We start from the raw sequence: 27,270 nt of genomic DNA, 5'->3' as shown, positions 1-27,270 counted from the left end.
CCCTGGCACACTCCCCTCCTGGCTGTTGCTACACAAGGCCTGGATTACGTGGTGCTTACACTGAGTGAGCAAACTTCAAAACAAATCATCCCGTCGGTGTTTTTTGAGATAGGGGAAGGGGTAGAAGGCTTTGTCCTTGTTTGGATGACGCAGAGGCTGGAGGAACAAAGCCTTCTTGGCTTCAGAGGCACTGGGCTCTGGGCAGGCTCCTCAGCCCTGTGACCTGTGAGTGGCCCTGGGGCCACAGTTGGCCCGGGGCCTGCAGTGGGGGTTGCATGTGGCAGGGAGGCCTATTCCCTGAGGACAGGGAAGAAGAGGCCCAGGGCCCTTTTGGCTGTTCCTTCTGGTGTCACTGTCTCCTGCAAGGCTTCGAGGCAAGAATGTTGTAGCTGTGTCCCTGTGCCCTGGGAGGGGTGGGTACCTCAGGAGGTGCCCCTGCATTGCCAGGGAGGGGGATGTGTCCAGGTGGGACCTGGTGCCCCCAGAAGTTTGCTTCCCAGCTGTTTGCTTGGCTTGTAACAGGTTTGTCACGGAGGCTGTGTTGCTAGTGAGGGCCGGGTTTCCCAGCCAGCCCACAAGGGGGGTGTAATTGGGACCCTGGGGGCCCTGGGGAGGAGTGGGATGGAGCTGGAGGGGCCTGGAGCCTGGGCTGCAGTGAGGTCCAAGTGGTGGGAGTGGGGACAGGTCGGGTCTGTCCCCGGCTGGAAGCTGTCCTCCTCCCATCATCAAGCATTGGGACCCCCTCCTGCCCGTCATGAGGTTTGAGTGGCATGACAGGGTGGCAGGTAGTCCCCCCGGGCCAAGGACAGGAGCAGCCCTTGTCACCTCTGCATCTGGAAGTCAGGGCTTGTTGGGTGGCCGAGGGACACATGACCAGCGTGCACCAAGTTCTCAGCTCGCCGGGCAGCTCTTCTTCCTGACCAGCTGCCTGCGGTTTGGCAGGAGCTGTGGGTGTAGATGACTGAGTTCTTCTCACTTTCCCAGAAGGCAAGGGGCAGCTCCCCAAAGGGTGTGAACACAGGGTCCCAGCGTGGGTCTTGCTCCTATGCCCCTCTCCAGTCCCTAGCAATCTGCTCCCCGGTGCAGGGAGGACTGGGAAGAGGCACTGGGGCTCCGCCTGGAGAAGGCAGGCCCAGGGGCCTCGGCTGGGACACGCTGGGCCTCCCCTGCCTGGCACCCGGGGTCCTGCACCCTGCCAGGGAGGCCAACCTGATCCTGGGTCTGCACGTGGGGCCCTGCCAGCTGGCTCCACCACCTCCACTCATCTGCCTCCTGCCCTCAGAAGCCGTGGCGTGATCTCTGAGATCAGGTGATTGTGGAAAAACACAAGCAGACCAAAGCCCAGGGGAGGCTGTGGGGCGGAGCTGGCAGCAGGTCATGTACCTGGTGTGAGAGGTTGTGCATCCTTGGAGGGCGCTCTGGAATCAGTTGTCTATACTGGAGTAGGAAGGAGGAAGGAGTGTCCGTGAGGAACTTGCTGGAGTCTGACGGCCCAGAACTGCAGGTGCGGAGGAGTCAGAGCTTGTGTGGGCACATGTGTGTCTATGCACACCTGTGTGCATGTCTGCACACGTGTGTCTTTGTGCATGTGTCTCTGGGTACGTGTGTCTGCATGTCTGCGTGTGTCTGCAGGCGTGTGTGTCTGCATGTGGGCATGCGTGTCTGTGTGCATGTATGCGCATGTGTGTTTCTGTGTGTGAGATATGTGGAAAGTACGCACATGATTCCAAGACCCCACCTGCCTGTCTTCCTGGGGACCCTCCCGGGGGGTCTCTCTGGGGGTCTTTGCCGCCCTTTCCTCCTTCCTCTCCCCGGTCCTGGGCTCTGGCAATGCTCTGGAATCCTGCAGGTGGTTGGCACCAAGTCGGGGAGTAGTGGGGCAGGGTTCGGGTTCTTGCTCCATCTCACAGCTCAGAGAGAGCAAAACTCCTGGCCAAGGCCACACAGCAGTCTGGCAGCAGAAGACAGGGGCTTCGGGGAGGCTCTTGGGGTGGGGGTGGGGCTGCTGCAGGAGGTGGAGTGAGGAGGCTGGTTGAAACTGGATATCAAGTCTGGGAAAACGGCCACTGCTTGGCTCCAAAACCAAAAAGTCTGGGCTTACCTGTGTCAAGGTAAAAGCAAATGCAGAGCTGGGAGTTACAGGAGCCATCCTCAGGCTGGTTTGCTGTGTGACCTTGAACAAGTGTCTGCCCTTGAACAAATGTCTGTACTTCACCGGCCTCTGTTTGATTCTCTGATAAGTGGAGAAGTTGGACATATCAAGTTAATGGAGCTGTGCAAGGGTTTCCTTCCTTCTCTGCTTCCTCCCTCCCTCGCTCCTTCCCGCTTTCCCCGGACTACAGAAACATTCCAGAAATATTGCTGAGAACACACATACACTCCTTATTTTGATTCAGAGGTTGGTATTGTTCATTATGGGTGCTCTTTCTCCCCCTCTCTCTGTCTCTCTCTTAGCTGAACTATTGGAGAGTAAGCTGCAGACCCCTGGCAGTCCCTGCTGAACGTGTTAGCTGCCCTTCCTGAACAGAAAGACATTCTCGTGTATAGCCTGATACCATTATCACACTAAGAAAATGATCAGCAAATCCTTAATGTCATCAACTATGCAGGCCACATTCAAATCCCGCAGTTGTCCCCGGAATGGTTGCAGCGCTCTTTTATTTTATTTATTTATTTATTTATTTATTTATCTATTTATTTATTTATTTATTTTGAGATGGAGTCTTGCTCTGTCGCCCAGGCTGGAGTGCAGTGGCGCAGTCTCGGCTCACTGTAAGCTCCGCCTCCCAGGTTCACGCCATTCTCCTGCCTCAGCCTCTCCGAGTAGCTGGGACTACAGGTGCCCGCCACCACGCCCGGCTAATTTTTTGTATTTTTAGTAGAGACGGGGTTTCACTGTGGTCTCGATCTCCTGACCTCGTGATCCGCCCGCCTCGGCCTCCCAAAGTGCTGGGATTACAAGCGTGAGCCACCGCGCCCGGCCGGCAGCGCTCTTTTATAAACCAGAACCCACCAAGGCTCCCACGCTGCCTTTAACTGTTGTGTCTCTTTAGCTTCTTTCCTTTGGAAAACAACCCCCTACCGCCTCCCTCCTTTTAAAAACTGACATCCCAGCCTGGCCAACATGGTGAAACTGCGTTTTTACTAAAAATAGAAAAATTAGTTGGGTGTGGAGGCGTGTGCCTATAATCCCAGCTACTGGGGAAGCTGAGGCAGGAGAATCACTTGAACCCAGGAAATGGAGGTTGCAATGAGCCGAGACCGAGCCACTGCACTCCAGTCTGGGCGACAGAGTGAGACCCCATCTCAAAAAAAAAAAAAAAAATTAAAAAATGACATCAACATTTAAAGCAGCCAGGCCAATTGTCCTGTAGAATGTCTCTCCTAGATTTGTCGGATTTCCTCCCCGCATGATGTCGTTTTATTTTATTTTATTTTTTGTGAGACAGAGTCTTGCTCTGTTGCCCAGGCTGGAGTGCAGTGGCACCATCTCGGCTCACTGCAACCTCCACCTCCCGAGTTCAAGCAATTCTGCCTGAGCGTCCTGAGTAACTGGTATTACGTGCGCCCACCACCACGCCTGGCTAATTTTTGTATTTTTAGTAGAGACAGGGTGTCACCATGTTGGTCAGGCTGGTCTCGAACTCCTGACCTCGTGATCCACCTGCCTCAGCCTCCCAAAGTGCTGGGATTACAGGCGTGAGCCACTGCATGCAGCCTCATTTCTTTTTCTGTTGTTTTGGAGACAGCCTCTCACTCTTTCACCCAAGCTGAAGGGCAGTGGCACAATCAGCCTCAGCTGCAGCCTCAACCTCCTGGGCTCAAGCGATCCTCCCACCTCAGCCTCCTGAGTAGCTGAGACTACAGGTGCACACCACTACACCTGGCTAATTTTTTTTTTTTTTTTTTTTTTATCTTGCAGAGACAGGGGTCCTGCTTCATTACCCAGGATGGTCTCTAACTCCTGGGGTCAAGCACTTCTCCCGCCTCAGCCTCCCAAAGCACTGGGATTACGGGCATGAGCCACCGCACCTGGCCTTGATGTCTTTTTTTTTTTTTTTTTTGAGACGGAGTCTCACTCTGTCGCCCAGGCTGGAGTGCAGTGGCACAATATCGGCTCACTGCAAGCTCCGTCCCCCAGGGTTCACGCCATTCTCCTGCCTCAGCCTCCAACGTAGCTGGGACTACAGGTGCCTGCCACCTCACCCGGCTAATTTTTTGTATTTTTAGTAGAGACGGGGTTTCACCGTGTTAGCCAGGATGGTCTCGGTCTCCTGACCTCGTGATCCACCCGCCTCAGCCTCCCAAAGTGCTGGGATTACAGGCGTGAGACACCGCGCCCAGCACCTTGATGTCTTTTGTTCTTGGACCTAGGGGTATTTCCTGTAAACTGAACATTAGCACCAAAGGCTTAATTAGATTCAGATGAAGCCTTTTGGGCAAGAGTTCTTCACAGCTCTGTGTCCTTCCTGTTGCAGGAAGGTATGACATCAGATCGCCCTACTGTCATGATTCCAGATGAGCTTCTTGGCTAAGGTGGTGGCTGCCAGAGTCCCTGTCGTTGAGGTGTGTTTTTCTTTTTTTTTTTTTTTTTTTCCTTCAAGACAGAGTCTCTGTTGCCTAGGCTGGAGTGCAATGGTGCGATCTCGGCTCACTGCAACCTGCTTCTCCTGGGTCCAAGTGATTTTCCTGCCTCAGCCTCCCGAGTAGCTGGGATTACACGTGTGCACCACCATGCCTGGCTAATTTTTGTATTTTTAGTAGAGATGGGGTTTCACCATGTTGGCCAGGCCGGTCTTGAACTCCTGACCTCAGGTGATCCACCCGCCTCGGCCTCCCAAAGTGCTGGGATTACAGGCATGAGCCACCGTGCCCAGCCTAAGCCACTGCTTCGGGCTGTGTTTTTCCGTTTTAGCAGCCCTGGGCTTTGGTGAGCATCCTGTTCTCCATCATCCACCCACAATCTTGGCCTGAAACACTTCTTGAAAATCAGCCGAACATATATGTGGTCTATTCGAGACTTTCTGTTCCATTCCACCGACCTGTATGACTCTCTATGCCAACTCCACACTGTCCTGATTAGTGTAGCTTTATAACAGGTCTTGAGATCAGAAATTCTTCCAACTTTCTTCTTTTTTGAAATTGTTTTTGCCATTCTGGGCCCTTTTTAGTTTCAAATAAATTTTGGAATCAGTTTATTAATTTCTGTGAAAAAGCCTGCTGGGATTTTGATTGGGATTGTGTTTGAATCTAGAGATTGATTTGAGAAGAATTGATATCGTAACAATATTGTCTCTTTTAATCCAGGAGTGTGATATATTTCCCTGTATACTTAGGTCCCTTTACTTTTTTTCAACAATGTTTTGTAGTTTTCTGTGTAAAGGTTAGGCACTTCTTATGTTCTGTCTCTCGGTATTTTGTAATTATTGGTGCTATTGTAATTGTCTGATGGATTCTTCCTGCCAGCTACACAGAAAAACCAATTCATTGAGACCGCAGGATTGCAGTAAAGAAACAGTTTCATTGATTCAAGGTCAGCCCACACAGGAGAACTGGAGTTATGACTCAAATCCGTCTCCTTGAAAATTCAGAGGCTAGGGTTTTTTAGGATATTTTGGCAGGCAGAGGGCTAGGAAATGGGTGCTGTTGATTGGTTCAGGATGCAGTCACAGGACTGTAGAAAATGATTGGCGTGGTGGCTCACGCCTGTAATCCCAACACTTTGGGAGGCTGAGGTTGGTGGATCATGAGGTCAGGAGTTCGAGACCATCCTGGCCAACATGGTGAAACCCCATCTTTACTAAAAACACAAAAATTAGCCAGGTGTGGTGGCGTGTACCTGTAATCCCAGCTACTCTGGAGGCTGAGGCAGGAGAATTGCTTGAACCTGGGAGGCGGAGGTTACAGTGAGCCAAGATCACGCCACTGCACTCCAGCCTGGGCAACAGAGCGAGATTCCATCTCAAAAAAAAAAAAAAAATTCTCCTTGTCTGCTGTGTCCACTTCTGAGTGGGGGCTATAGGACCAGAGTCAGGAGTCTCGGGTGCAGGTGGAGTCACCTGCCAGGAATGCAAAAGTCTGAAAAGGCCAATCTTAGATTCTTTTTTTTTTTCTTTTTGAGACAGTGTCTCACTCTGTCACCCAGGCTGGAGTGCAGTGATGCCATCTCGGCTCATTGCAACTTCTACCTTCTGGGTTCAAGCAATCTTCCTGCCTCAGCCTCCTGAGTAGCTGGGATTACAGGTGCCTGCCACCATGCCTGGCTAATTTTTGTATTTTTAGTAGAGACGGGGCTTTACCATGATGCCCAGGCTGGTCTCAAACTTCTGACCTCACGTGATCTACCTGCTTTGGCCTCCCAAAGTGCTGGGATTACAGGCATGAGCCACTATGCCCAGCCTAATCTTGGGTTCTACGGTAGTGATGTTATCTATGGGAGTAACTGGGGAACACATAAATCTTGTGACCTTCAGGACAATGGCTGGTGACTACACCTAGGTCTTTGCAGAATTCAGACCCCTCTCATTAATCCTCACCTTGTAGCCTTTTATTAGTTTTATAAAGATGGTTTAGTTTTGGGAAGGGCTATTATCATTTAAACTATAAACTAAACTTCTCCCAAAGTTAGCTTGGCCCATGCCCAGGAATGGCCAAAGGCAGTTTGGAAGTTAAGGGAAACATGGAGTTGGTCAGATCAAATCTCTTTCACTGTCATAATTTTTTCACTGTTATAATTTCGGCAAAGGTGGTTTCACTGTTGATGGATTTTTAAGTTTTAATTTTTAGTTTGTTCTTTGCTGGCATATAGAAATAGAATTGATTTTTGTATATTAAGTTTTTTCCAAAAGTTTGCTTATTTTGTTTATTGGTTCTAGTAGTTCCTTTGTAGATTCCTTAGGATTTTTATTTAGATGATCATGTAGTTTGCAAGTAAATTTTTTTTTTTTTTTGAGACGGATTCTTGCTCTGTCACCCAGGCTGGAGTGCAGTGGCGCAATCTCGGCTCACTACACTCTGCCTTCCAGGTTCAAGCGATTCTCCTGCCTCAGCCTCCTGAGTAGCTGGGATTACAGGCACCCGCCACCACGCCTGGCTAATTTTTGTATTTTTAGTAGAGATGGGGTTTCACCATGTTGGCCAGGCTGGGCTCGAACTCCTGACCTTAGGTGATCCACCCGCCTTGGCCTCCCAAAACGCTGGGATTACAGGCGTGAGCCACCCCACCTGGCTTTTTTTTTTTTTTTTTTTTTTTGAAACAAAGTCTCACTCTTGTCCCCCAAGCTGCAGTGCAATCGCGCAATCTTGGCTCACTGCAAGCTCCGCCTTCCGGGTTCAAGCGATTCTCCTGCCTCAAACTCCCGAGTAGCTGGGATTACAGGCACCCACCACCACGCCTGGCTAATTTTTGTATTTTTAGTAGAGATGGGGTTTCACCATGTTGGCCAGGCTGGTCTCAAACTCCTGACCTCAGGTGATTTGCCTGCCTCGGCCTCCCAAAGTTCTTGGATTATAGGCATGAGCCACTGCGCCTGGCTGGTGTCTGACTTTTTGTTCAACATATTGCGAGACCACTCACGTTGGTACGCGTGGCTATAGTGGCCTGTCCATCTGGCACGTAACATCCCTCTGTAGGACGTCTGCCATTTACTTCTCCTTTTCCTGCTGTGGAGATTTACACGGGAGGTTTCCAGTTTGGGGATTTATTTTATTTTATTTTTTTGAGATGGAGTCTTACTCTGTCACCCAGGCTGGAGTGCAGTGGGGTGATCTCGGCTCACTGCAACCTCTGCCTACCAGGTTCAAGCAGTTCTCCTGCCTCAGTCTCCCGAGTAGCTGGGATTACAGGTGTGAGCCATGGGCCACCATGCCTGGCTAATTTTTGTTTTTTTTTTTTTTTTTTTTTGAGATGGAATCTTGCTCTGTCACCCAGGCTGGAGTGCAGTGGCGCAATCTCGGCTCACTGCAAGCTCCACCTCCCGGGTTCACGCCATTCTCCTACCTCAGCTTCCCGAGTAGCTGGGACTACAGGCGCCCGCCACCACGCCCGGCTAATTTTTTTGTATTTTTTGTAGAGACGGGGTTTCACTGCATTAGCCAGGATGGTCTCGATTTTCTGACCTCGTGATCCGCCCGCCTTGGCCTCCCAAAGTGCTAGGATTACAGGCGTGAGCCACCGTGCCCGGCCTAATTTTTGTATTTTTAGTAGAGATGGGGTTTCACCATGTTGGCCAGGCTCGTCTCGAACTCCTGACCTCAGGTGATCTGCCTGCCTTGGCCTCCAAAGTGCTGGGATTACAGGCATGAGCCACCACACTCGGCCTTTTTCTTCATTTTAGACAAAACAACAGGCGGGTCCCTTGAAGGGCATTTCCTCACACCCTGCGGGCTTGTGTGAAACACGCCTCTGTGTTCTGTGGCTTTTTCCCTCAGGGTGTCAGAGGGAGGGACCCCCAGGCTGGGACCCCGAGAGGTGGCAGCGGGTGTCCCATCTGCCAGGTGAGCATGTCCAGGCAGGACTTTGAGGAGCTGGCCGGCATAGCTAATGTATGTTCTCCCTCCAGCCTGGTCCTGGGAGAAGATCACTGGTATACATTTAGTTTTTGAGTAGATAATACATTCATGTGGCTCAAAAAAAATCTAACTCTATAGAAATGCACTCAGTGGGCTGGCAGAGTAGTGCACAACTGTGGTCTCAGCTACTCAGGAGGCTGAGGCAAGAGGATCGCTTGAGCACAGGAGGCTGAGGCTGCAGTGAGCTGTGATCGTGCCACTGCACTCCAGCCTGGGCTACAGAGCAAGATCCTATCTCTTAAAAAATAGAAAACAGGCCGGGCACGGCGGCTCACGCCTGTAATCCCTGCACCTTGGGAGGCCGAGGCAGGTGAACCATCTGAGGTCATGAGTTTAAGACCAACCTGGTCAACATGGTGAAAACCCATATCTATTAAAAACACAAAAAATTAGCCAGACATGGTGGCGGGTGCCTATAGTCCTAGCTACTCAGGAGGCTGAGGCAGGAGAATCGATTGAACCAGGGAGGCAGAGGTTGCAGTGAGCCCAGATCGCACCACTGCACTCCAGCCTGGGCAACGGAGCAAGACTCCATCTCAAAATAATAAAATAGGTATTCAGTGAAAAGTCTTTCTTCCACCCCATCCTCAGGCCCTGCCCTCACCCCTACCACTGGCCAATGCCATTAGTCCATGTTTTATCTTTGTAGACTTCCGTCGTGCAGATTTAAATAAAGCCCCGGGGATGAGGGTCATCCTCCCGGGTTGTGAGGCTTTAGCGAGCTAACACCCTCATTCAAGGTAGAGCTACCCTATAAGGTGCTAGGTTCTGTGTCCCATTTTACAGAAAAATAAACTGAGGCTCAGAGGCACTGAAGAGCACGTCTGAGGAAAGCAGGCGACAAAGGCCAAGCTGGGAGGAGCACCTCGCTTCCGGGTATCCACTGGTTCCACGGACTCCTGTGCACGTGTGTCCAAGTGAGGGACAGTAGCCGTCACTATCATGTGTGCTGCCAGCGGCTGCCGGGCAGATTTCTCTTCTGGGTTTGAAATAACCAGAGGTGATCTTAAGAACCTACTGACGACCCACCGCTCTGGAAGAAATCATTTTCCATTCTGCATCTAGCATCAGCATTTCATACCCAGATGCAGGAAGCCTTGGCGGAGTTTTACATAACGCTGCTTGGTTTGCTTCCAAGAAGTCATGATTTTGCCGTCTGGTTTACTCTCCTTACTGCTTCAGGCGTGCAGCGATAGGAACCCACTTCTCACTTGGGTTGCTGTGGCGGCGTGACAGTGATGCAGATTCAGGAGATTGCAGTGTAAGGTTCAAGTGTGGGCTGCGTTCAGATGGGTCCCTCAACCTGCCTCATCCTGTTTCCTTACCATAGTGCTTCCCATGTACTGTAGCATATTTTTCTTTTTAAAATAATTTCTATTTTATTTTTTAAATTTTTATATATTTATTTTTGAGATGGAGTTTCACTCTTGTTGCCCAAGCTGGAGTGCAAGGGCGTGATCTCAGCTCACTGCAGCCTCCGTCTCCCAGGTTCAAACGATTCTCCTGCCTCAGCCTCCCGAGTAGCTGGGATTACAGGCACGCACCACCACGCCCAGCTAATTTTTTGTATTTTTAGTAGAAACAGGGATTCACCATGTTAGCCAGGCTGGTCTCAAACTCCTGACCTCAGGTGATCCACACACTTCAGCCGCCCAAAGTGCTGGGATTGCAGGCGTGAGCCACTGCACCTGGCGTATTTTATTTATTTTTATTTTATTTTTAGAGACAGACTCTTGCTGTGTTGCCCAGGCTGGAGTGCAGTGATGTGAAATTGGCTCATTGCAGCCCTGACCTCCTGGGCTCAGTCATCCTCCCACCTCAGCCTCCTGAGTAGATGGGATTACAGGCATGCACCACCATGTCTAGCCCTTCTTTTTTGAATTGGAGTGAAATTCATGTAACATTAAATTAACCACTTTAGGGCCGGGTGTGGTGGCTCACGCCTATAAGCCCAGCACTTTGGGAGGCTGAGGCAGGCAGATCACTTGAGGTCAGGAGTTTGAGACCAGCCTGGCCAATGTGGTGAAACCCCGTCTCTACTAAAAATACAAAAAAATTAGCTTGGCGTGGTGGCATGTGCCTGTAGTCCCAGCTACTCAGGAGGCTGAGGCAGGAGAATCGCTTGAACCTGAGAGGAGGAGATTGCAGTGAGCCAAGATTGCGCCACTGCACTCCAGCCTGGGTGACAAAGTGAGACTCCATCTCAAAAAATAAAAAATAAATGAAAATAATAAATTAATCACTTTAAAGCACACAATTCAGGGCTGTTGAGTCCACTCACAGTGCTGTATACCCACCGCTGCTAGTTAGTTCCAGAACGTTTTCATCGCCCCAGTGGAAAACTCCCATTAAACAGCCACTCCCCTGCCCTCCCTCCCCCCGTTCCTGGCATCCACCCATCTGCTTTCTGTCTCTGTGGATTTGCCTATTTGGGACGCTTCATGTAAATGGGATCATACTGTGTGTGCTTTTTTGTGCCTGGCTTCTTTCACTGAACAGAGCTGTTTCAAGTTCCTCCATGTTGGGTCATAGGCCAGAACTTCATCCTTTTACGGCTGAGTAATATTCCACGGTATGGCTAGACCGCACATGGCTTATCCATCCATCCACTGGTGGACATCCGGGCAGTTGCCACCCTTTGGCTGTTGTGAGCAGTGCTGCTCTGAGCACGCGTGTGCGTGTATTTGCTCAGTCCCCGTCTCCAGTTTTCCTGGGCTTCTCCCTGGGAGTAGAACTGCTGGGTCCTGGGTTTGGCTTTCTGGGAAGCCGCCACGCTGTTTTCCACCACATGCTTTAGCACTGAAACATCAGGAGGCCTCCACTTGTGCAGTGATGGGGGTGTCCATGTGGCTAACGTGTAGGGCCACGGGGGTTTCCAGGCTGGTGCCCGCAGTGGGCCTGTGCCAGCCCAGCTCCAGCCTGATACACATGCTCCCCTCCCTCCGTCTGGGCCAGGCTGCCCCACTCCATCTTTCTGCTCAATCCTCTCAGGCCCCAGGAGGTTTCACCACATTGGCAGGGCTGGTCTCGAACTCCTGACCTTGCATGAAGCCCAAGTCCTCCCCAGATTCAAGGTTCCACGGTCTGGCCTGGCTCTCCCACAGCCACGCTGACCTTGGAGGCCCTCCCCTGCCTGCAGGGCTTTGCCACTCTCTGAGTGCCCCCTCCCCACCCCCGCAGCTGTCCATCCCCAAGCTGTCCACACAGAGGCAGGCGGGCCATCCATTTCACTGCCACTCAGGGCCAGCACCGGCCAGGACCCACACCTGGGGCTTGTCATTGAAGAGCTCGGCCCCCACGGGCCTCCTGCTCCCCCTTCCCTGCAGCCAGAGGGATCCCGGAAGCCCAGTCAGGCAGGGCAGACCACCCTCGACTCAGGACATCCAGCGACTCTGTCACGCTTGGGGTGAAGGTTCCTGGAGGCCCACCTCCTGCACCCACCTCCCCTAGGTCTCTCTCCTTTCCCTGTTCATGCCTCTGCTCCACCCTTCCCCACTAGAACCCGCATCCCTGAGGCCAGAGCTGTGCAAGCTTCCAGTGGCTGCCGCAGAAGTCCCCGCCCCCTCAGCGGTACAAATGGCACAGAGACTTTAGCTTCCCGACCTGTCCGAAAGGCGTCTCCTGGGCTGAGGTCAAGGCGTTGGCGGCCGGGTGTACCTCCGGAGCCTCCAGGGAGGCTTTGTTTCCTGCCCTTTGCTGCCCACATTCCTGGGCTTGGGCCCATCCTGCCTCCAGCCACAGAGCCTCTCCCCCATCATTCCCTGTGCCTCCACCCATGGTCATGGCTGCTTCCTTGACTCAGCCCTTCCTGCCTCATTCTTGTAAGGACCCCCTGTGATTATACTCAACCTCTGCACCCGAAGGTTCTACATCCAAGGATGCGACCAGCTGCAAATCAAAAATACTTTATAACGTAATGCATAAAAAAATACAATAAAAACAATGCAAAAATCTTAATACCACAATAAAACCATGCAAATTAAAAAAAAAAAAAGTACACTGCCAGCCACGGTGACTCACACCTGTAATCCCAGCACTTTGGGAGGTCAAGGAGGGCAGATCACTTGAGGCCAGGAGTTCGAGACCAGTCTGGCCAACATGGTGAAACCCTGTCTCTACTAAAAAGACAAAAATTAGCTGAGCGTGGTGGTGCATGCCTGTAATTCCAGCTACTCAGGAGGCTGAGGCAGGAGAATTGCTTGAATCCAGGAGGCAGAGGTTGCAGTGAGCAGAGATCATGCCACTGCACTCCAGCCTGGGCAAGAGAGTGAGACTTGGTCTCAAACAAAACAAAACAACAAACAGTATAAAAATTCCTTACATAGCATTTACATTGTATTTGGTATTATAAGTAATCTAGAGGTGATTTGAACCCTACGGGAGAGTGTGTGTAGGTTCCTTGCAAACACTACGCCATTTTCTATCAGGGATTTGAGCTTCCAAAGATTTTGGTATCCCTGGGGGGTCCTGGAACCAATCCCTCCAGGATACTGAGAGACAACTGTGCTTTGGGCCCAGCTGGATAATCCACGAGAATCCACTCATCTCAGGATCCTTAACTTACTCCCCTCTGCAGAATCCCTTTTGCCACAGACGGTCACATGCACAGGGTCCAGGGAGCGGGATGTGGACATCACTGGGAGGCCTCTGTTCTGCCCGACGCAGGGGCTTTGCCTGTGTGGCTGCCAGGTCCTCACAGCCTGAAAGCATTCTTGGCACATAGTAGGTACTCAATGCATATTTTGTTGACTGACTGGAAGGAGGGGTGTCCTGTGGCATCCCCTACTCACCCCACCCTGGGACCCTCACACCTGTTGATGAACAGGGGCCTTGGCCCCGTCCCCCTCCCCATTCCTGCACAGAGCAGTGCTGAGTAAATACCAGGTAAACACCCCAAGGACTGGGGTGGACCAGGACTGAGTGGGCACGGAGGCACGGGAGGGAGCTTCTAGCCCATGTGAGGCAGCCCTCAGGCCCTGCCTCACGCTCCCTCCTCGATGGGGTGTTGGTCTGGGTGAGTGAATCTCAAACCTGGCTTTGCATCAGAATCACCTCCAGAATTTGTTAGAAAAGCCAGTGCTTCCTCCCCAGGCACCCTCACCAGCCCCATCATGCCTTGGGCCTCCTAACTCCATGGGACCTGATTCTACCCATCTCCTTGGGCTGCCAGCAAAGCGCCACAACCTAGTGGCTTAAGACTGTCTCAGTTCTGGAGGCCACAAGTCCAAAGTCAAGGTGTCTACAGAGCTGCACTTTCCCAAAGGCTCCAGGGGACGGTCCTTTTTGCATCTTCTGGTGGTTCCTGGTGTCCCTTGGCTTGCGGCCGCATCACACTAGTCCTCACACACCCTCCCCTTGTATTTCCTGAGTCATTGGATTCAGGGCCCACCTTGATCCAGTTGCGCTCATCTTAACTAATTACATCTCCAAAGACCCAACTTCCAAATAAGGGCACATTCTGAGCTCCAGGAGGAATATTGGGGGTGGGGAATACTCTTCAACCCCCTACACCTGGGGTCCTACATCTACTCTAACCTTGAAATTCAAAATTCCTGTTCTTATTTGCAGCTGAAAACATTTCTCTAAGAACCTTGATTGGTTTTGCATGAGAACCTCCCCTGCTAAGATTCAACTTAGGAAGGCAGCCTTTTCTTTCTTCCTCATGGCAGTGACCCCAGTGCCTGCCCTCAACCCCAGCCCACCCTGGTGCTTTCGGCAGTGCTGGCTTCCTGCTGGCTGCCAGTGTCAGGGTCTTTCATGGAGGCCTGGGTCAGAATTTGGAGCTGGAGGTCCAAAGTTAAGTCTACACCTTGCTGCCAATTAGCAAATCACTCTCCCTCTCTGAGCCTTAGTTGCCAACGCTGTCAGTGTGGACAGCATCTGACCCTTAGGTCTTATTTTTCTCCCTCCGTGGTGCTGGTCAAGGAGTGCTGGATGGGCACTTAGTGGGTGCACAACTGAGGTAGAGTACACAGTGGGTGCACGGCTGAGAGAGAATGCTTAGTGGGTGCTCGGCTGAGGTACGGCGCATAGTGGGTGCACGGCTGAGGTAGGGTGCATAGTCGTGCACTGCTGAGAGAGGATGCATAGTGGGTGTGCAGCAGAGGTGGGTGACTGTCTTATGAAAGGCATCAGGAGGCTCCCTCATTTCCCTCCTTACTGGAGAATGCACTGACTTCCTTTAATCTTCTTTGCCACAGAGCTGCAGAGAGACAAGGCGGCGGCTGCTGTGCTGGGTGCAGTGAGGAGGAGGCCCTCAGTGGTGCCCATGGCTGGCCAGGACCCCGCGCTGAGCACGAGTCACCCATTCTACGACGTGGCCAGACATGGCATTCTGCAGGTGGCAGGTAGGGCCCCAGCTGGGCAGTCTGCAGGACCATGGGGAGGCAGCCTTCCTCTCGGCAACTTTGGGACAAAGTGGGCTTGTCAGGGGCTGCCTCACTGCAGCTGGGCAAGATTGAAAACTAATTAGAGCCAGGTGCAGTGGCTCATACCTGTAATCCTAGCACTTTGGGAGGCCAAAGTGGGCAGATTGCTTCAGCCCAGGAATTCGAGACCAGCCTGGGCAATGTGATGAGACCCCGTCTCTACAAAAAAAAATACAAAAATCAGCCGGGCATGGTGTTGCATGCCTTTATTCTCAGCTACTTGTGGGGCTGAGGTGGGAACATTGCTTCAGCCTGGAAGGCAGAGGTTGCACAGTGAGCCAAGATCACACCACTGCACTCCAGCCTGGGTGACAGAGTGAGACCCTGTCTCGAAAAAAGAAAAAAAAAAAAAGAAGTAAAACTAATTGGAAAAGGAGGGCCTGCTAGTTGTTTTCAGAAATAAATTACACACTTGTCAAAGCATTGCCCAGGTGCTCCGAGAAGCCAACGGGTAGTGTCCTGCTAGTCTTTAAAGAGCAGAGGCTGAAATTTAATGAATTGTTTTATTAATCAAGGGCACTGTTATGTCTCCTCCAAAGCAACAAACATCTGCAAAAACGTAGACAACAAACAACTCCATGCCCAGCAGTTGGTCGAGGAAGACATCTTGTGTTGCTTTGTTTTGTTTTGTTCTTTTTGAGACAGGGTTTCGCTCTGTCGCCCAGGCTGGAGTGCAGTGGTGTGATCCCAGCTCACTGCAACCTCTGCCTCCCAGGTTCAAGAGATTCTGCTCCTCAGCCTCCCAGGTAGCTGGGATTACAGGCGCTCACCCCCACGCTCAGCTAATTTTTGTGTTTTTAGTAGAGACGGGGTTTTGCCATTTTGGTCAGGCTGGTCTTGAACTCCTGACTTCAAGTGATCCACCCGTCTCGGCCTCCCAGAATGCTGGGGTTACAGGAGTGAGCCACCGTGCCTGGCCTTGCGTTGCTTTAATTTAGGCCTGAGCATGCATTTCTCCCATGGGTAGTGACTCCAACCCTCACATTGGTGTCCCCTGTACTGAGCTCCATAATCGTTAGCTGTCATCTCTGAGGGGCCTGGAACCTTGTCAAGGTAATGATAAAAAGAGGCCAGTTCTCAAACAGTTGAAGGCCCCAGAAACATGATAGCCAACACTTTAGTGCACACTGTGTACAGGAGGGACAGTAAGAGGGCAGGACTTGACAGGCACTTGGTCATTTGAAGCCCCAAATGTCCTTTTAAGAAAACTTCTAGGGTTTAGGTAGAAGGGACACTGGACCGAGTGTGAGGAATGCAGATCCCCTGGCCAGGTGCCAACAAAAGGAAGGCAGGAAATATATTTTTTTATTTATATAGTGTTTAAAATTTTTATTGTATTTTATTTTTTTTTATTATTATTTTGAGATGGAGTTTCATTTTGTCACCCAGACTGGAGTGCGATGGCACGGTCTTGGCTTACTGTAAACTCCACCTCCCGGGTTCAAGCAATTCTCCTGTCTCAGCCTCCCAAGTAGCTGGGATTACAGGCGCCTGCCACCACACCCAGCTAATTTTTGTAGTTTTAGTAGAGACGGGGTTTTGCCATGTTGGTCAGGCTAGTCTCGAACTCCTGACGTCAGGTGATCCACCTGCCTTGGCCTCCCAAAGTGCTGGGATTATAGGCATGAGCCACCATCCCTGGACTTTATTTTTATTTTTTGAGACAGGGTCTCTGTTGCCCAGGCTGGAGTGCAGTGGTGCCATCTTGGCTCACTGCAGCCTCACCCTCCCAAGTGCAACTCCTCCCGAGGAGCTGGGATTACAGGCGTATACCACCATGCCTGGCTAATTTTTGTATATTTAGTAGAGACAGCATTTTGCCATGTTGGCCAGGCTGGTCTCGAAATCCTGACCTCAAGTGACCCACCTACCTCTGCCTCCCAAAGTGCTGGAGTTTACAGGTGTGAGCACCATGCTGGCCGGTTATTATTATTTTAAAATGAATAAATATTTTTGAATTTTCTGTTTTAGTTTTCTAATATGGTAAATATCTATGGATACAATCCACTTAAAAAAATAAAGCTCTTCGAAGTCCTTAATAATAACCTTAGGAATACTGATGGGTTCTGAGACCTGAAAGTTTGCGAACTAGTAGATTTGCCTATGATCTGTCTAAGTAAATAAATGTTTCTTGTGCTCGTGAAAAGAATGTATGTTATGCGTTGTTGGGTAGAGTGCTCTATGTATTTCAGTTAGGTTAAGTTGATTAATGATTAAGTTGTGTTCACATCTTCTACATCCTTATTCATATTCTGTCTGCTCTCAGTTACTAATGGAAGAGTGTTCACAGCTCCCAAAATTGGACTTTGTAAATTTCTTCCTTTAGTTCTGTCCATCTTTGCTTCCTGTGTTTTGATGCTTTTTGTTTTGTTTGTTTGTTTTTTGTTTTTTTTTGGAATGAAGTCTTGCTCTGTTGCCCAGGCAGGAGTAGTACAGTGGTGCGATCTCAGCTCACTGCAACCTCCAACTCCCTGGTTCAAGTGATTCTCCTGTCTCAGCCTCCCAAGTAGCTGGGATTACAGGCACCTGCCACCATGCCCGGCTAATTTTTGTATCTTTAGTGGAAACAGGGTTTTGCCATGTTGGCCAGGCTCGTCTCAAACTCCTGATCTCAGGTGAGCCGCCCACCTTGGCCTCCCAAAGTGCTGGGATTATAGGTGTATTTTTTTACCATTATTAAGTGACCTTCTTTATGTCTAGTGATACTGCTTGTCTTAAAGTCTGATTTTTCTGATACTAATATAGCCACGACAGCTCTACCAGCTTTCTCATCACTGGTGTTGGTAAGGTGTGCCTCTTCCATCCTTTTTCCTTTCAATCTGTCTCAGTCTGCACAGAAAGTGCATCTGTTATAAACAGCTTATCACTAAACGTTTTTTAAAAGCTTTAATTGCAAGATGGACATATAGCCGAAATCACGTTGTCAAAGCCTGGGAGGGTCAGCAGAGGAGTTTGCACTTGGTCATGGTGGCTCTGGGGCACATTAAACAGAGGACGGATGTAATCAGATGTATAATTTGGAAGGCTCTGGGGTTGGAGAATGATGACGGCAGCTACTGGAGTCAGGGAGGCCAGTAAGAGCAAGAATAGAGGTTTGAGTTAATGTCGTGGCAGTGGGATGCAGAGGAGGGCATGGATTTGAGAGATGTTTTTAAAAACGTCCAGCTGGTGGCCTAGCTGAAACCAAAAACTGGGGGTGGGGGTTGTCACATGGGATGAGGTTTCCAGGGGTGTAAAGGAAGAGTTTAAATTAAGAGAAGAGGTGGTCAGGCCACCTACAGGCCATGGTTCATGCCTGTAATCCCAGTACGTTGGAAGCCCGAGGCGGGCAGATCACCTGAGGTCAGAAGTTCGAGACCAGCCTGGCCAACATGGTGAAACCCGTCTCTACTAAAAATACAAAAATTAGCTGGGCATGGTGGCACATACCTGTAATCCCAGCTACTTGAGAGGCTGAAACAGCAGAATCGTTTGAACCCGGGAGACGGGGGTTGCAGTGAGCCAAGATCACACCACTGCACTCCAGCCTGGACAACAAGAGCAAAACTCTGTCTCAAAAAAAAAAAAAACAACAAAGGGGGAGCCCTGGGAAGTAACTTGCCTTCTTTTTTTTTTTTTGGAGACAGAGTCTCGTTCTCTCTCCCAGGCTGGAATGCAGTGGCGTGATCTTGGCTCACTGCAACTTCTGCCTCCCGGGTTCAAGCCATTCTCCTGCCTCAGCCTCCCAAGTAGCTGGGACTACAGGCACGTGCCGCCATGCCCAGCTAATTTTTTGTATTTTAGTAGAGACAGGGTTTCACCGTGTTGCCCAGACTGGTCTCAAACTCCTGAGCTCAGGCAATCCACCCTCATCGGCCTCCCAAAGTGCTAGGATTACAGGCGTGAGCCACCGCACCCAGAACTTGGCCTTCTTCAATGTGCCTCCCTCCACTTGCTCTCCTGGTGGGTACCCTGGGGGCTGGGAACCTTCCAGATTATTCATCCTTCTCCCAGAGAAAAGAAAACTAGGCCGGGCATGGTGGCTCATGCTTGTAATCCCAGCACTTGGGGAGGCCGAGGCGGGTGGATCACGAGGTCAGGAGATCGAGACCACGGTGAACCCCGTCTCTACTAAAAATACAAAAAATTAGCCGGGTGTGGTGGCGGGCGCCTGTAGTCCCAGCTACTCGGAGAGGCTGAGGCGGGAGAATGGCGGGAACCCGGGAGGCGGAGCTTGCAGTGAGCCGAGATTGTGCCACTGCACTCCAGCCTGGGTGACAGAGCAAGACTCCGTCTCAAAAAAAAAAAAAAAAAAGAAAAAAAGAAAACTAATTGGAACAAGAAGAGCTGCCAGGGTTCAGCCTGGGAGGGATGTTGTGGGATTACAGTGCAGTCTACTGTGGTCCTTCCATGTCATTAGGGGGCTGTGCACTGTGCTGGGGTGTGCGCTCCTTGGGGGAGTATATGAAGTTGTCAGAGTTGACACTTGAGCTGGGGCCTCGATGCTGCAGACTTCCTTGGGAGATGATGGCACAGGTGCAGTCTTCAGCTTTTAGATAATTCTCTTGTGTTGGAGCAGAGTTTTCACTTATTTAAAACCCAGCTTCGCTGGGTGCAGTGGCTCATGCCTGTAATCCCAGCACTTTGGGAGGATGAGTTGGGTGGATCACCTGAGATCAGGAGTTCGAGACCAGCCTGACCAATATAGTGAAACCCTGTGTGTACTAAAAATACACAAATTAGCCGGGCGTGGTGGTGGGCACCTGTAATCCCAGCTACTCGGGAGGCTGAGGCAGGAGAATGGCTTGAACCCAGGAGGTGGAGGTTGCAGTGAGCCAAGATTGCATCGTTGCACTCCGGCCTGGGTAACGAGCAAAACTCCATCTCAAAAAACAAACAAAAATACCCCCAGCTTCTTGAGAAATTTACCCATATCAAGAGACCATATGAGGGCCTCAGCCATCCTGAAAAGATGCCAGCCTTAACCAGCAGTCATCAGGAACAACAAGGATGGAGGTGCCTGGAGAAGAGCTAAGTGGAAGCCACTCTCCACTCGGGTGAAATAGAGTTTACAGCCAAAGCACCAAAGCAAGAAAAATCTAAACATTCCAATGCAGGTGCGTTGGATACAGAGAGAAAATTATTAGAGCAAAACTTCCAACTGCCGGCAGCTTTTTCTTCTTTTTCTTCTTTCTCTTTTTTTTTTTTTTTAGATGGGGTCTTGCTCTGTTGCCCAGGCTGGAGTGCAGTAGTGCGATCTCAGCTCACTGCAACCTCCACCTCCCGGGTTCAAGCAATTCTCTGCCTCAGTCTCCCGAGTAGCTGAGATTACAGGCACCCGCCACCACGCCTGGCTAATTTTTGTATTTTTAGTAGAGATGGGGTTTCATCATGTTGGTCAGGCTGGTCTTGAACTCCTGACCTCGTGATCCACCTGCCTCGGCCTCCCAAAATGCTGGGATTACAGGTGTAAGCCACTGCGCCCAGCTTCCAGTTGCGTTTTCAATTGGGACAACTAGCAGAAAACACCCCCAGATGGCCCCTCACCGAGGACTGTTCTTGGCAGAACAGAGGCCTCTCCCCTTCCTCCTCCTGGGCCTCACCTTGGCATCAGCTTCGTTCCCTCGTCCCCTAAGTGCAGTTGATGCACCTGAGTTTCCTGTGGGCCCAGCGGGACAGTTCAGGACCAGGAACCCCCTTCCCTCCTGCTCCTCCAGGGCGTGACATGGACCCCTCCAGGACTTCTTCGGCCAAGGGCTCTCCTGCGTCCTTCAGGTGTGACCAGATGTCACTCCCCACCAACGCGTTTCTGAATTTTTCTGTCCCAGGTGCTGCTTCCCCCATGACCAACATCTGGAACCACAGCCAGAAACCAGACTCCCGTCAAAAGGAATTTTGAATGATCTCTCCCTACTTGAGTGACTATATTCTTGGCCAAATGGAAGCTTTGTAGAATTTTGACACTAACAATAGTGTTGTTTTTGTTGTTTTTATCTTTAAGACAAAGTCTTACTCTGTTGCTCAAGCTGGAGTGCAGTGGCGCAATCTCGGCTCACTGCAACTTCCGCCTCCCAGGTTCAAGTGATTCTCCTGCCTCAGCCTCCTGGGTAGCTGGAATTATAGTTGCCTGCCACCATGCCCAGCTAATTTTTGTATTTTTAGTAAAGATGAGGTTTCATCATGTTGGCCAGGTTAGTCTCGAACTCCTGATCTCGGGATCCTCCCACCTCGGCCTCCCAAAGTCCTGAGATTATAGGCATGAGCCACCGCACCTGGCCAGAATAGTGTTTTGTAAATAAAGTTGACTTCAGTATTTTAAGAAGTGGTCATTGTGGGGCTGAGCATGTGTTTCAGGGTCTGAAGCTCTGGTCTGGGGCTGAGGCTGGGAGCTCAGAGTGTATCAGGTGGTGTGAAGCAGGGTAGGGGATGGAAGGTTCCAGGTCTGAGGACCAGAAGAGGTGGAGGTAGACGCTCAGAAATGTGGAGGGTGGAGTGGCAGGGGAGAGAAAGAGAAGTCCATGCCAGACCTGGCCCTGCAGGACGACACACATCCACTGCCCTCGGTTCGGATCTTTCGGCACACAACCCATTCCGTTGCCGGCTGGGCTTCCCTGCAGCACGCAGGCCTAAAGGGGTCTTCAGCTCTCCTTCCACTTTTGCAAAAATGGTTAGCAACTTCAAACAAAAACCATAGCAAACTTGTGACTCCCTCCGGATAGATTGCTACTGCCTTTATGATGCGTTTTAATCGCCCTCCACTGGGAGAGAATGATGAATCGCCCCGCGCGCCCTGTGGGTAATGGCTCTGAGAATAGTTTCTTTATTCATAAACCAGGCTTCTATTGCAGAGACAGTGAGTGATGTGGTGTTGTAAACAGCGAGGGGAGAAACAGGGGTCATGAATTCATCTGATGCCTTGAAAACTTTGCATTTTATTGATAGTTTTCATTTCCTTCCATATTATATCATATTGAAGTCTGGTTTTGATGTGCTGGCCTGTGTTCCCAGAGAACAGCGAAGGGTATTTACTCATATTGACCGATGGCATCAACACAGATGCGGCATTGATGGCTTAATAAGTGGGAAGGTTGAAGGTTCCAGGGATTCCTCTCAGCTGCTGGGGAGACCAAGGGAGCGAGGGAGGCCTGTCTCGGTGTGGGGCATGCCCAGGACAGAGGAAGTTGTGGAGGCTTGGCTGGGAGTCAGCCTCCGCCAGCTGCTCGTGTCAACCCACCCTGATGCTCACTTGGCCTCTGGGCCTCAGTTTTCTCACCTGTAAATGAGAAGATGGGACACAGCAGTCCTGGAAGCACCCAGCATCCTACCTGGTCCATGGTAACAGCTCACAATGCACTTACTGTGTTCTGGGGCTGTGCCGAGACTTCATGCAGGTTATTGATTTAATCCTTCCTGTAACCCTCCAAGTCAGTTTCATTATTATTTCCATATTGCAGATGACCAAAGAGGCACCAGCCCAGCTTAGCCAGGGACTGGGCAGGGGAAGAGATTCTACCCTGGCAGGCTGGGTACAGCCCTTGGCTTTTTTTTTTTTTTTTTTTTTTTTGAGACAGAATCGCCCAGGCTGGAAGCTCTGCCTCCCGGGGTCACGCCATTCTCCTCCCGGGGTCACGCCATTCTCCTGCCTCAGCCTCCCGAGTAGCTGGGACTACAGGCGCCCGCCACCACGCCCAGCTAATTTTTTTTGTATTTTTAGTAGAGACTGGGTTTCACCATGTTAGCCAGGATGGTCTCGATCTCCTGACCTCGTGATCCACCCGCCTTGGCCTCCCAAAAGTGCTGGGATTACAGGCGTGAGCCACCGCGCCCGGCCGAGCCCTTTGCTTTTTTTTTCTCTCTTTTTAAACTTTTTATTGGCCAGGCACGGTGGCTTACGCCTGTAATCTCAGCACTTTGGGAGGCTGAGGCGGGCAGATCATGAGGTCAGGAGTTCGAGACCAGTCTGGCCAACATGGCGAAACCTCGTCTCTACTAAAAATACGAAAAATTATCCAGGGATGGTGGTGCGCACCTGTAGTCCCAGCTACCATGGAGGCTGAGGCAGGAGAATTGCTTGAACCCAGGAGATGGAGGTTGCTGTGAGCCGAGATGGGGCCACTGCACTCCGCCTGGGTGACAGAGCAAGACTCTGTCTCGGAAAAAAATAATAATATTAATAATACACTTTATTATGGAAATTTTCAAATGCTTCAAATGTAGAAATAATAATATAAGGAACCCAACTTCTCTGTCATGGCACTTGCTCTAAGCTTCATAAGTTTATCAGATCTGAATAATGCTGTGTGTTCATTTGGAAGGACATTTAGAAATCTGTTGATATGAACCAGGTGCTGTAGCTCGTGCCTTTAATCCCAGCTACTTGGGAGGCTGAGAAGAGAGGATTGTTTGAGCCCAGGAGGTCAAGGCTGCAGTAAGTTATGATCATGCCACTGCACTCCAGCCTGGGTGACACAGCCAAAGTCTGTCTCAAAAAAAAAAAAAAAAAGGCCGGGCACGGTGGCTCACGCCTGTAATCCCAGCACTTTGGGAGGCTGAGGTGGATCACAAGGTCAGGAGATCGAGACCACCCTGGCTAACATGGTGAAACCCCGTCTCTACTAAAAATACAAAAAAATTAGCCGGGCGAGGTGGCGGGCGCCTGTAGTCCCAGCTACGCGGGAGGCTGAGGCAGGAGAATGGCGTGAACCCCGGGGGGGCGGAGCCTGCAGTGAGCCGAGATTGCACCACTGCACTCCAGCCTGGGTGAAAGAGCGAGACTCCTTCTCAAAAAAAAAAAAAAGAAAGAAAGAAATCTGTTGGTATGAAAACAAAATACCAAATTAGTTGCCCTTCTGGTTTGGGAGGGAGTAAAAAGCCTTCAGTAACAGCTCACTTTCAGAGCTCAGTATCATGCAAGACTGTGGGCTCTGCAAACAGTAGGTGTTTAATAAGTGTTTATTGAATGAATGAGTCAGCACTGTATGCAAGCAGGATGCTTGTGAGGAACAGGGACGTGACGCAGTGTGGGCTCTGGGCTGGGGTCTCTTGGCATGTGCCGTACTCTGCCCTGGGACCCTCTTACCCTCATTGCAAATGGCAGGGTGGAGGGGGTCCATGGCGTGGTTGGGTACCTTGGGCCCTGTGGCTGGCTGAACTGAGTCCAAGCTTCTCAGGTGGGAATTCATCGTTACCTGCCTATCTTGGCTTCATCCCCATACCCCCGTCTACCCTCTGGGCCAGCTGACCAGAGCCACAGGTCCCCTCTCCACACTACCCCAGACAGCACAAAGCCCCCTCACCAGCAACAGGCACTGGTGCAGTGGCAGGCCACGAGCCCTCCCCTCCACACCACCTGCAAACCAGACGAGGGTGGGAGGCGGAGGGGAGCCCCCTGGTTTGGGGTGGGCCTGTAGGTGTGAGAAGGAGGGTGCTAGGACCTGGAGAAAAGCTGCCAAAGACCTGCGGTGGCCCATTGTGGCCCACAGGGTTCTCTTTCTTGGACACCAGGCCTCCCAGGACACCTTCCGGGACCCAGCCAGTCTGGGGGGCTGCTCCTCCCCCAAGCCTCCCAGCCCCTCCCCCACCCCAGGTGGCACTGCAGCCCCACTTGCCCACACATGCACAGGCAGCTCCTCCTCCTGCGTCCTCTCCCCTGTAAGTGGCCTTGCCACTGTCCCAGGGATCCACACTCCTTTCCATGTCCGCAGCCTCTGCTGGCCTTGCTGTAAGCTGTCCCTACCCCTCCTCACCTGGCTTCCCAGGGTCAATAGAAAAAGTCAAACCTCAGTCCTTGCCCTGGCGACCTTGACCCTCCCTCCCATTTGGGTCCCAGTAGCCCAGGGAAGCACATCTGTGACCTCTGAACACCCCCTGAGGTTCCTCAGTGACCAGGGGTCCCAGAGCAGACACTGCTTTGCTCCCGGGAATGGCCTGGAGCTGGGCAGCAAAGCCACTGCCCGCTGTCCTGGCTTCTGCTGCCTCTGCTCTTGCTGGAGACTGGCCTCTGTTGCATCTCTGTGCCCGGTGGGTGGAGGCCCCCACAGTGTGCTCCTCGGGGGCAGCCGATGGTGGGCTGGGGCGTGGGGTGGGCCGATGCTGTATCACTTGGAATGGGGCTGACCCTGGTCGCCAGTTCCCTCGAGGTAACTCTAAGTCTTTGGAATTTACCAAGTGAAAGGAGCATCTTTGTTATTCATGTGGGGCGGGGAGGGGGTGCGGCTCTAAGACCTCCAGGAAGGGAGGGGCCGGAGGCTGAGTTCACTCTGTGGCCCGTGATTCCATCAATCCCACTGAAGAAATGAAGCTTCAGTGGGGGCCCTGGATTTCCAGAGGTTCCGTTGGCCCCTTGCTCCCCCAGCTGGTGATGCCATGACAGTGGGCCCGAAGGGGAGGCCTCTTAACTCCACGGGAGAGGTCACAGACATTCTGTGTCCAGGACGCTCCCAGACCTTACCCTGTGCGTCTCTTCCTGTGGCTGGTCCTGAATTGCATTGTTTGTAATAAAACTGTAATTGTAAGTCTAGTGCCTTCCTGAGCTCTCCAAGTCATTCTAGCAAATTATCAAACGTGAAGGGATTGTAGGAACCCCTAGATTTGTAGCCAGCTTGTCAGATGCGTGGGTGGCATTCTCATGGGGGTGCCCTCAACCTGTGAATGGTGGAAAAGCCGTTGCAGACATAGATGATGGGTGTGGCTGTCAGGGCTCCCACGGTTCTCAGAGAGGTGCTGGTGGGGCTGGGCGTAGACCTCCCACTTCCCCCGAATCCCTTTCCCCTGGACCCTGGGGCCTGGCAGGGGCTGTGTCTCATCTTCTCTCCCCAGAGCTGAGTACACAGTGGGCCCCCAGCAAATGCTGGTTGAGCTGATCTTCCATTGGTCCAATTATCTAGCACTTCCCTCAAGACTTTTGCACTTGGTCTGGTTCCAGAGATGATAATGCTACTTGGCTTTTTTTTTTTTTTTTTTTTTAATCCTGATGTTATCTTTCTCTTTCAACCCTAAAGGCATTGATTTGACTCCTTGTTTCTTCAGTAGCCGTATAAATGATTCATCACTTTAGGAGCAAAGTTGTTCTTTCCCCTTTTATCCCGCAGGAGGAGGGCACAGGCTGTGGGTCAGCCATGGAACCCTGGCCTCCGCGGTGGTAGACACTTTGTCTGGAAAACACTCTACTTTCAGGCATAGCCATTGAAGATTTTGTGCCTGAAAACTCCCACTTGGCAAGGGAAGCAAATAAAAGTGTGGCTTGCAGTGCAACCCTTTAAAATAGAAGCTTGCTAAACAAATGGAAAGCGTGACCAGAATTTGTAAGGAACTGTGAAATGAAGAGGATGCTGTATTTGGAAGCTGTGAAATTGCTCTAGGACTCCAAACCTCAGAGTAGCTTCCAGGCTCCTGGGAAGAATCGGATGCATGGCCTAAATAAAAAACAGCCCCCTGGCCAGGCAACCAGGGCGGGGACATCAAAGAGTTCACACACTGTGCGTGTGTGTGTGTGCGCTCATGCCAGTGTGCGTGTGGGTACGTGTGTGCACGCAAGTGTGTAATTTTTTTTTTTTTTTTTTCAAGAGACAGGGTCTCACTGTCTTGCCCAGGCTGCAGTGTAGTGGTGTGATCCTCGCTCACTGCAGCCTCGAATTCCCGAGCTCAAGTGAGCCCTCCACCTCAGCCTCCCAAAGTGCTGGGATTACAGGCGTGAGCCACTGCACCCAGCCAAGTGTGGAATCTTGATTCATGACCTTTCATAACTGAGGGGTGAGAAAGCTCGCTGCCATCCCTTCTCGTTCCAAGGACACACTCTGAGAACAGTTGTAATGACTTTTTTTTTTCCTTCTTGAGACGGGCTTGCCATGTCACCCAGGCTCAAGTGCAGTGGCACGATCACAGCTCACTGCAGCCTTGACCTCCCAGGCTCAAGTGATCCTCCCACCTCAGCCTCCTGAGTAGCTGGGACTGGAGGCACATGCCACCACAACTGGCTAATTTAAAAATTTTGTGGTTCTTTTTTTTTGGAGACAGAGTCTCGCTCTGTTGCCCAGGCTAGAATACAGTGGCACGATCTCGGCTCACTGCACCTCTGTCTCCCGGGTTCAAGCGATTCTCCTGCCTCAGCCTTCTGAGTAGCTGGGAATACAGGCATCCCCTCACCATGCCTGGCTGTTTTTTGTATTTTTAGTACAGATGGGGTTTCACCATATTGGCCAGGCTGGTCTCAAACTCCTGACCTTGTGATCCACCCTCCTTGGCCTCCCAAAGTGCTGGGATTACAGGCGTGAGCCACCGCACCTGGCCAATA

At 51.3% G+C, this 27,270-nt stretch overlaps 1 protein-coding gene across 3 annotated transcripts in view; it reads left to right on the top strand.

Moving 5' to 3' along the window:
- Window positions 1-27,270, top strand: part of ARHGAP8 (Rho GTPase activating protein 8) — a 105,274-nt gene that overhangs the window by 12,523 nt on the left and 65,481 nt on the right. For all 3 annotated transcript variants that reach the window (XM_030815391.1, XM_030815390.1, XM_030815392.1), the window contains exon 2: window positions 14,772-14,918. In XM_030815391.1, the coding sequence (XP_030671251.1) occupies window positions 14,840-14,918 (79 nt within the window). In that variant the 5' untranslated portion in view covers window positions 14,772-14,839. The remainder of the gene's footprint in view (window positions 1-14,771; window positions 14,919-27,270) is intronic.

The sequence above is a fragment of the Nomascus leucogenys genome, chromosome 7b (genome assembly GCF_006542625.1).
Source record: "Nomascus leucogenys isolate Asia chromosome 7b, Asia_NLE_v1, whole genome shotgun sequence".
Classification (NCBI taxonomy): domain Eukaryota; kingdom Metazoa; phylum Chordata; class Mammalia; order Primates; family Hylobatidae; genus Nomascus; species Nomascus leucogenys.
This window is presented reverse-complemented; position numbering and strand designations above follow the sequence as displayed.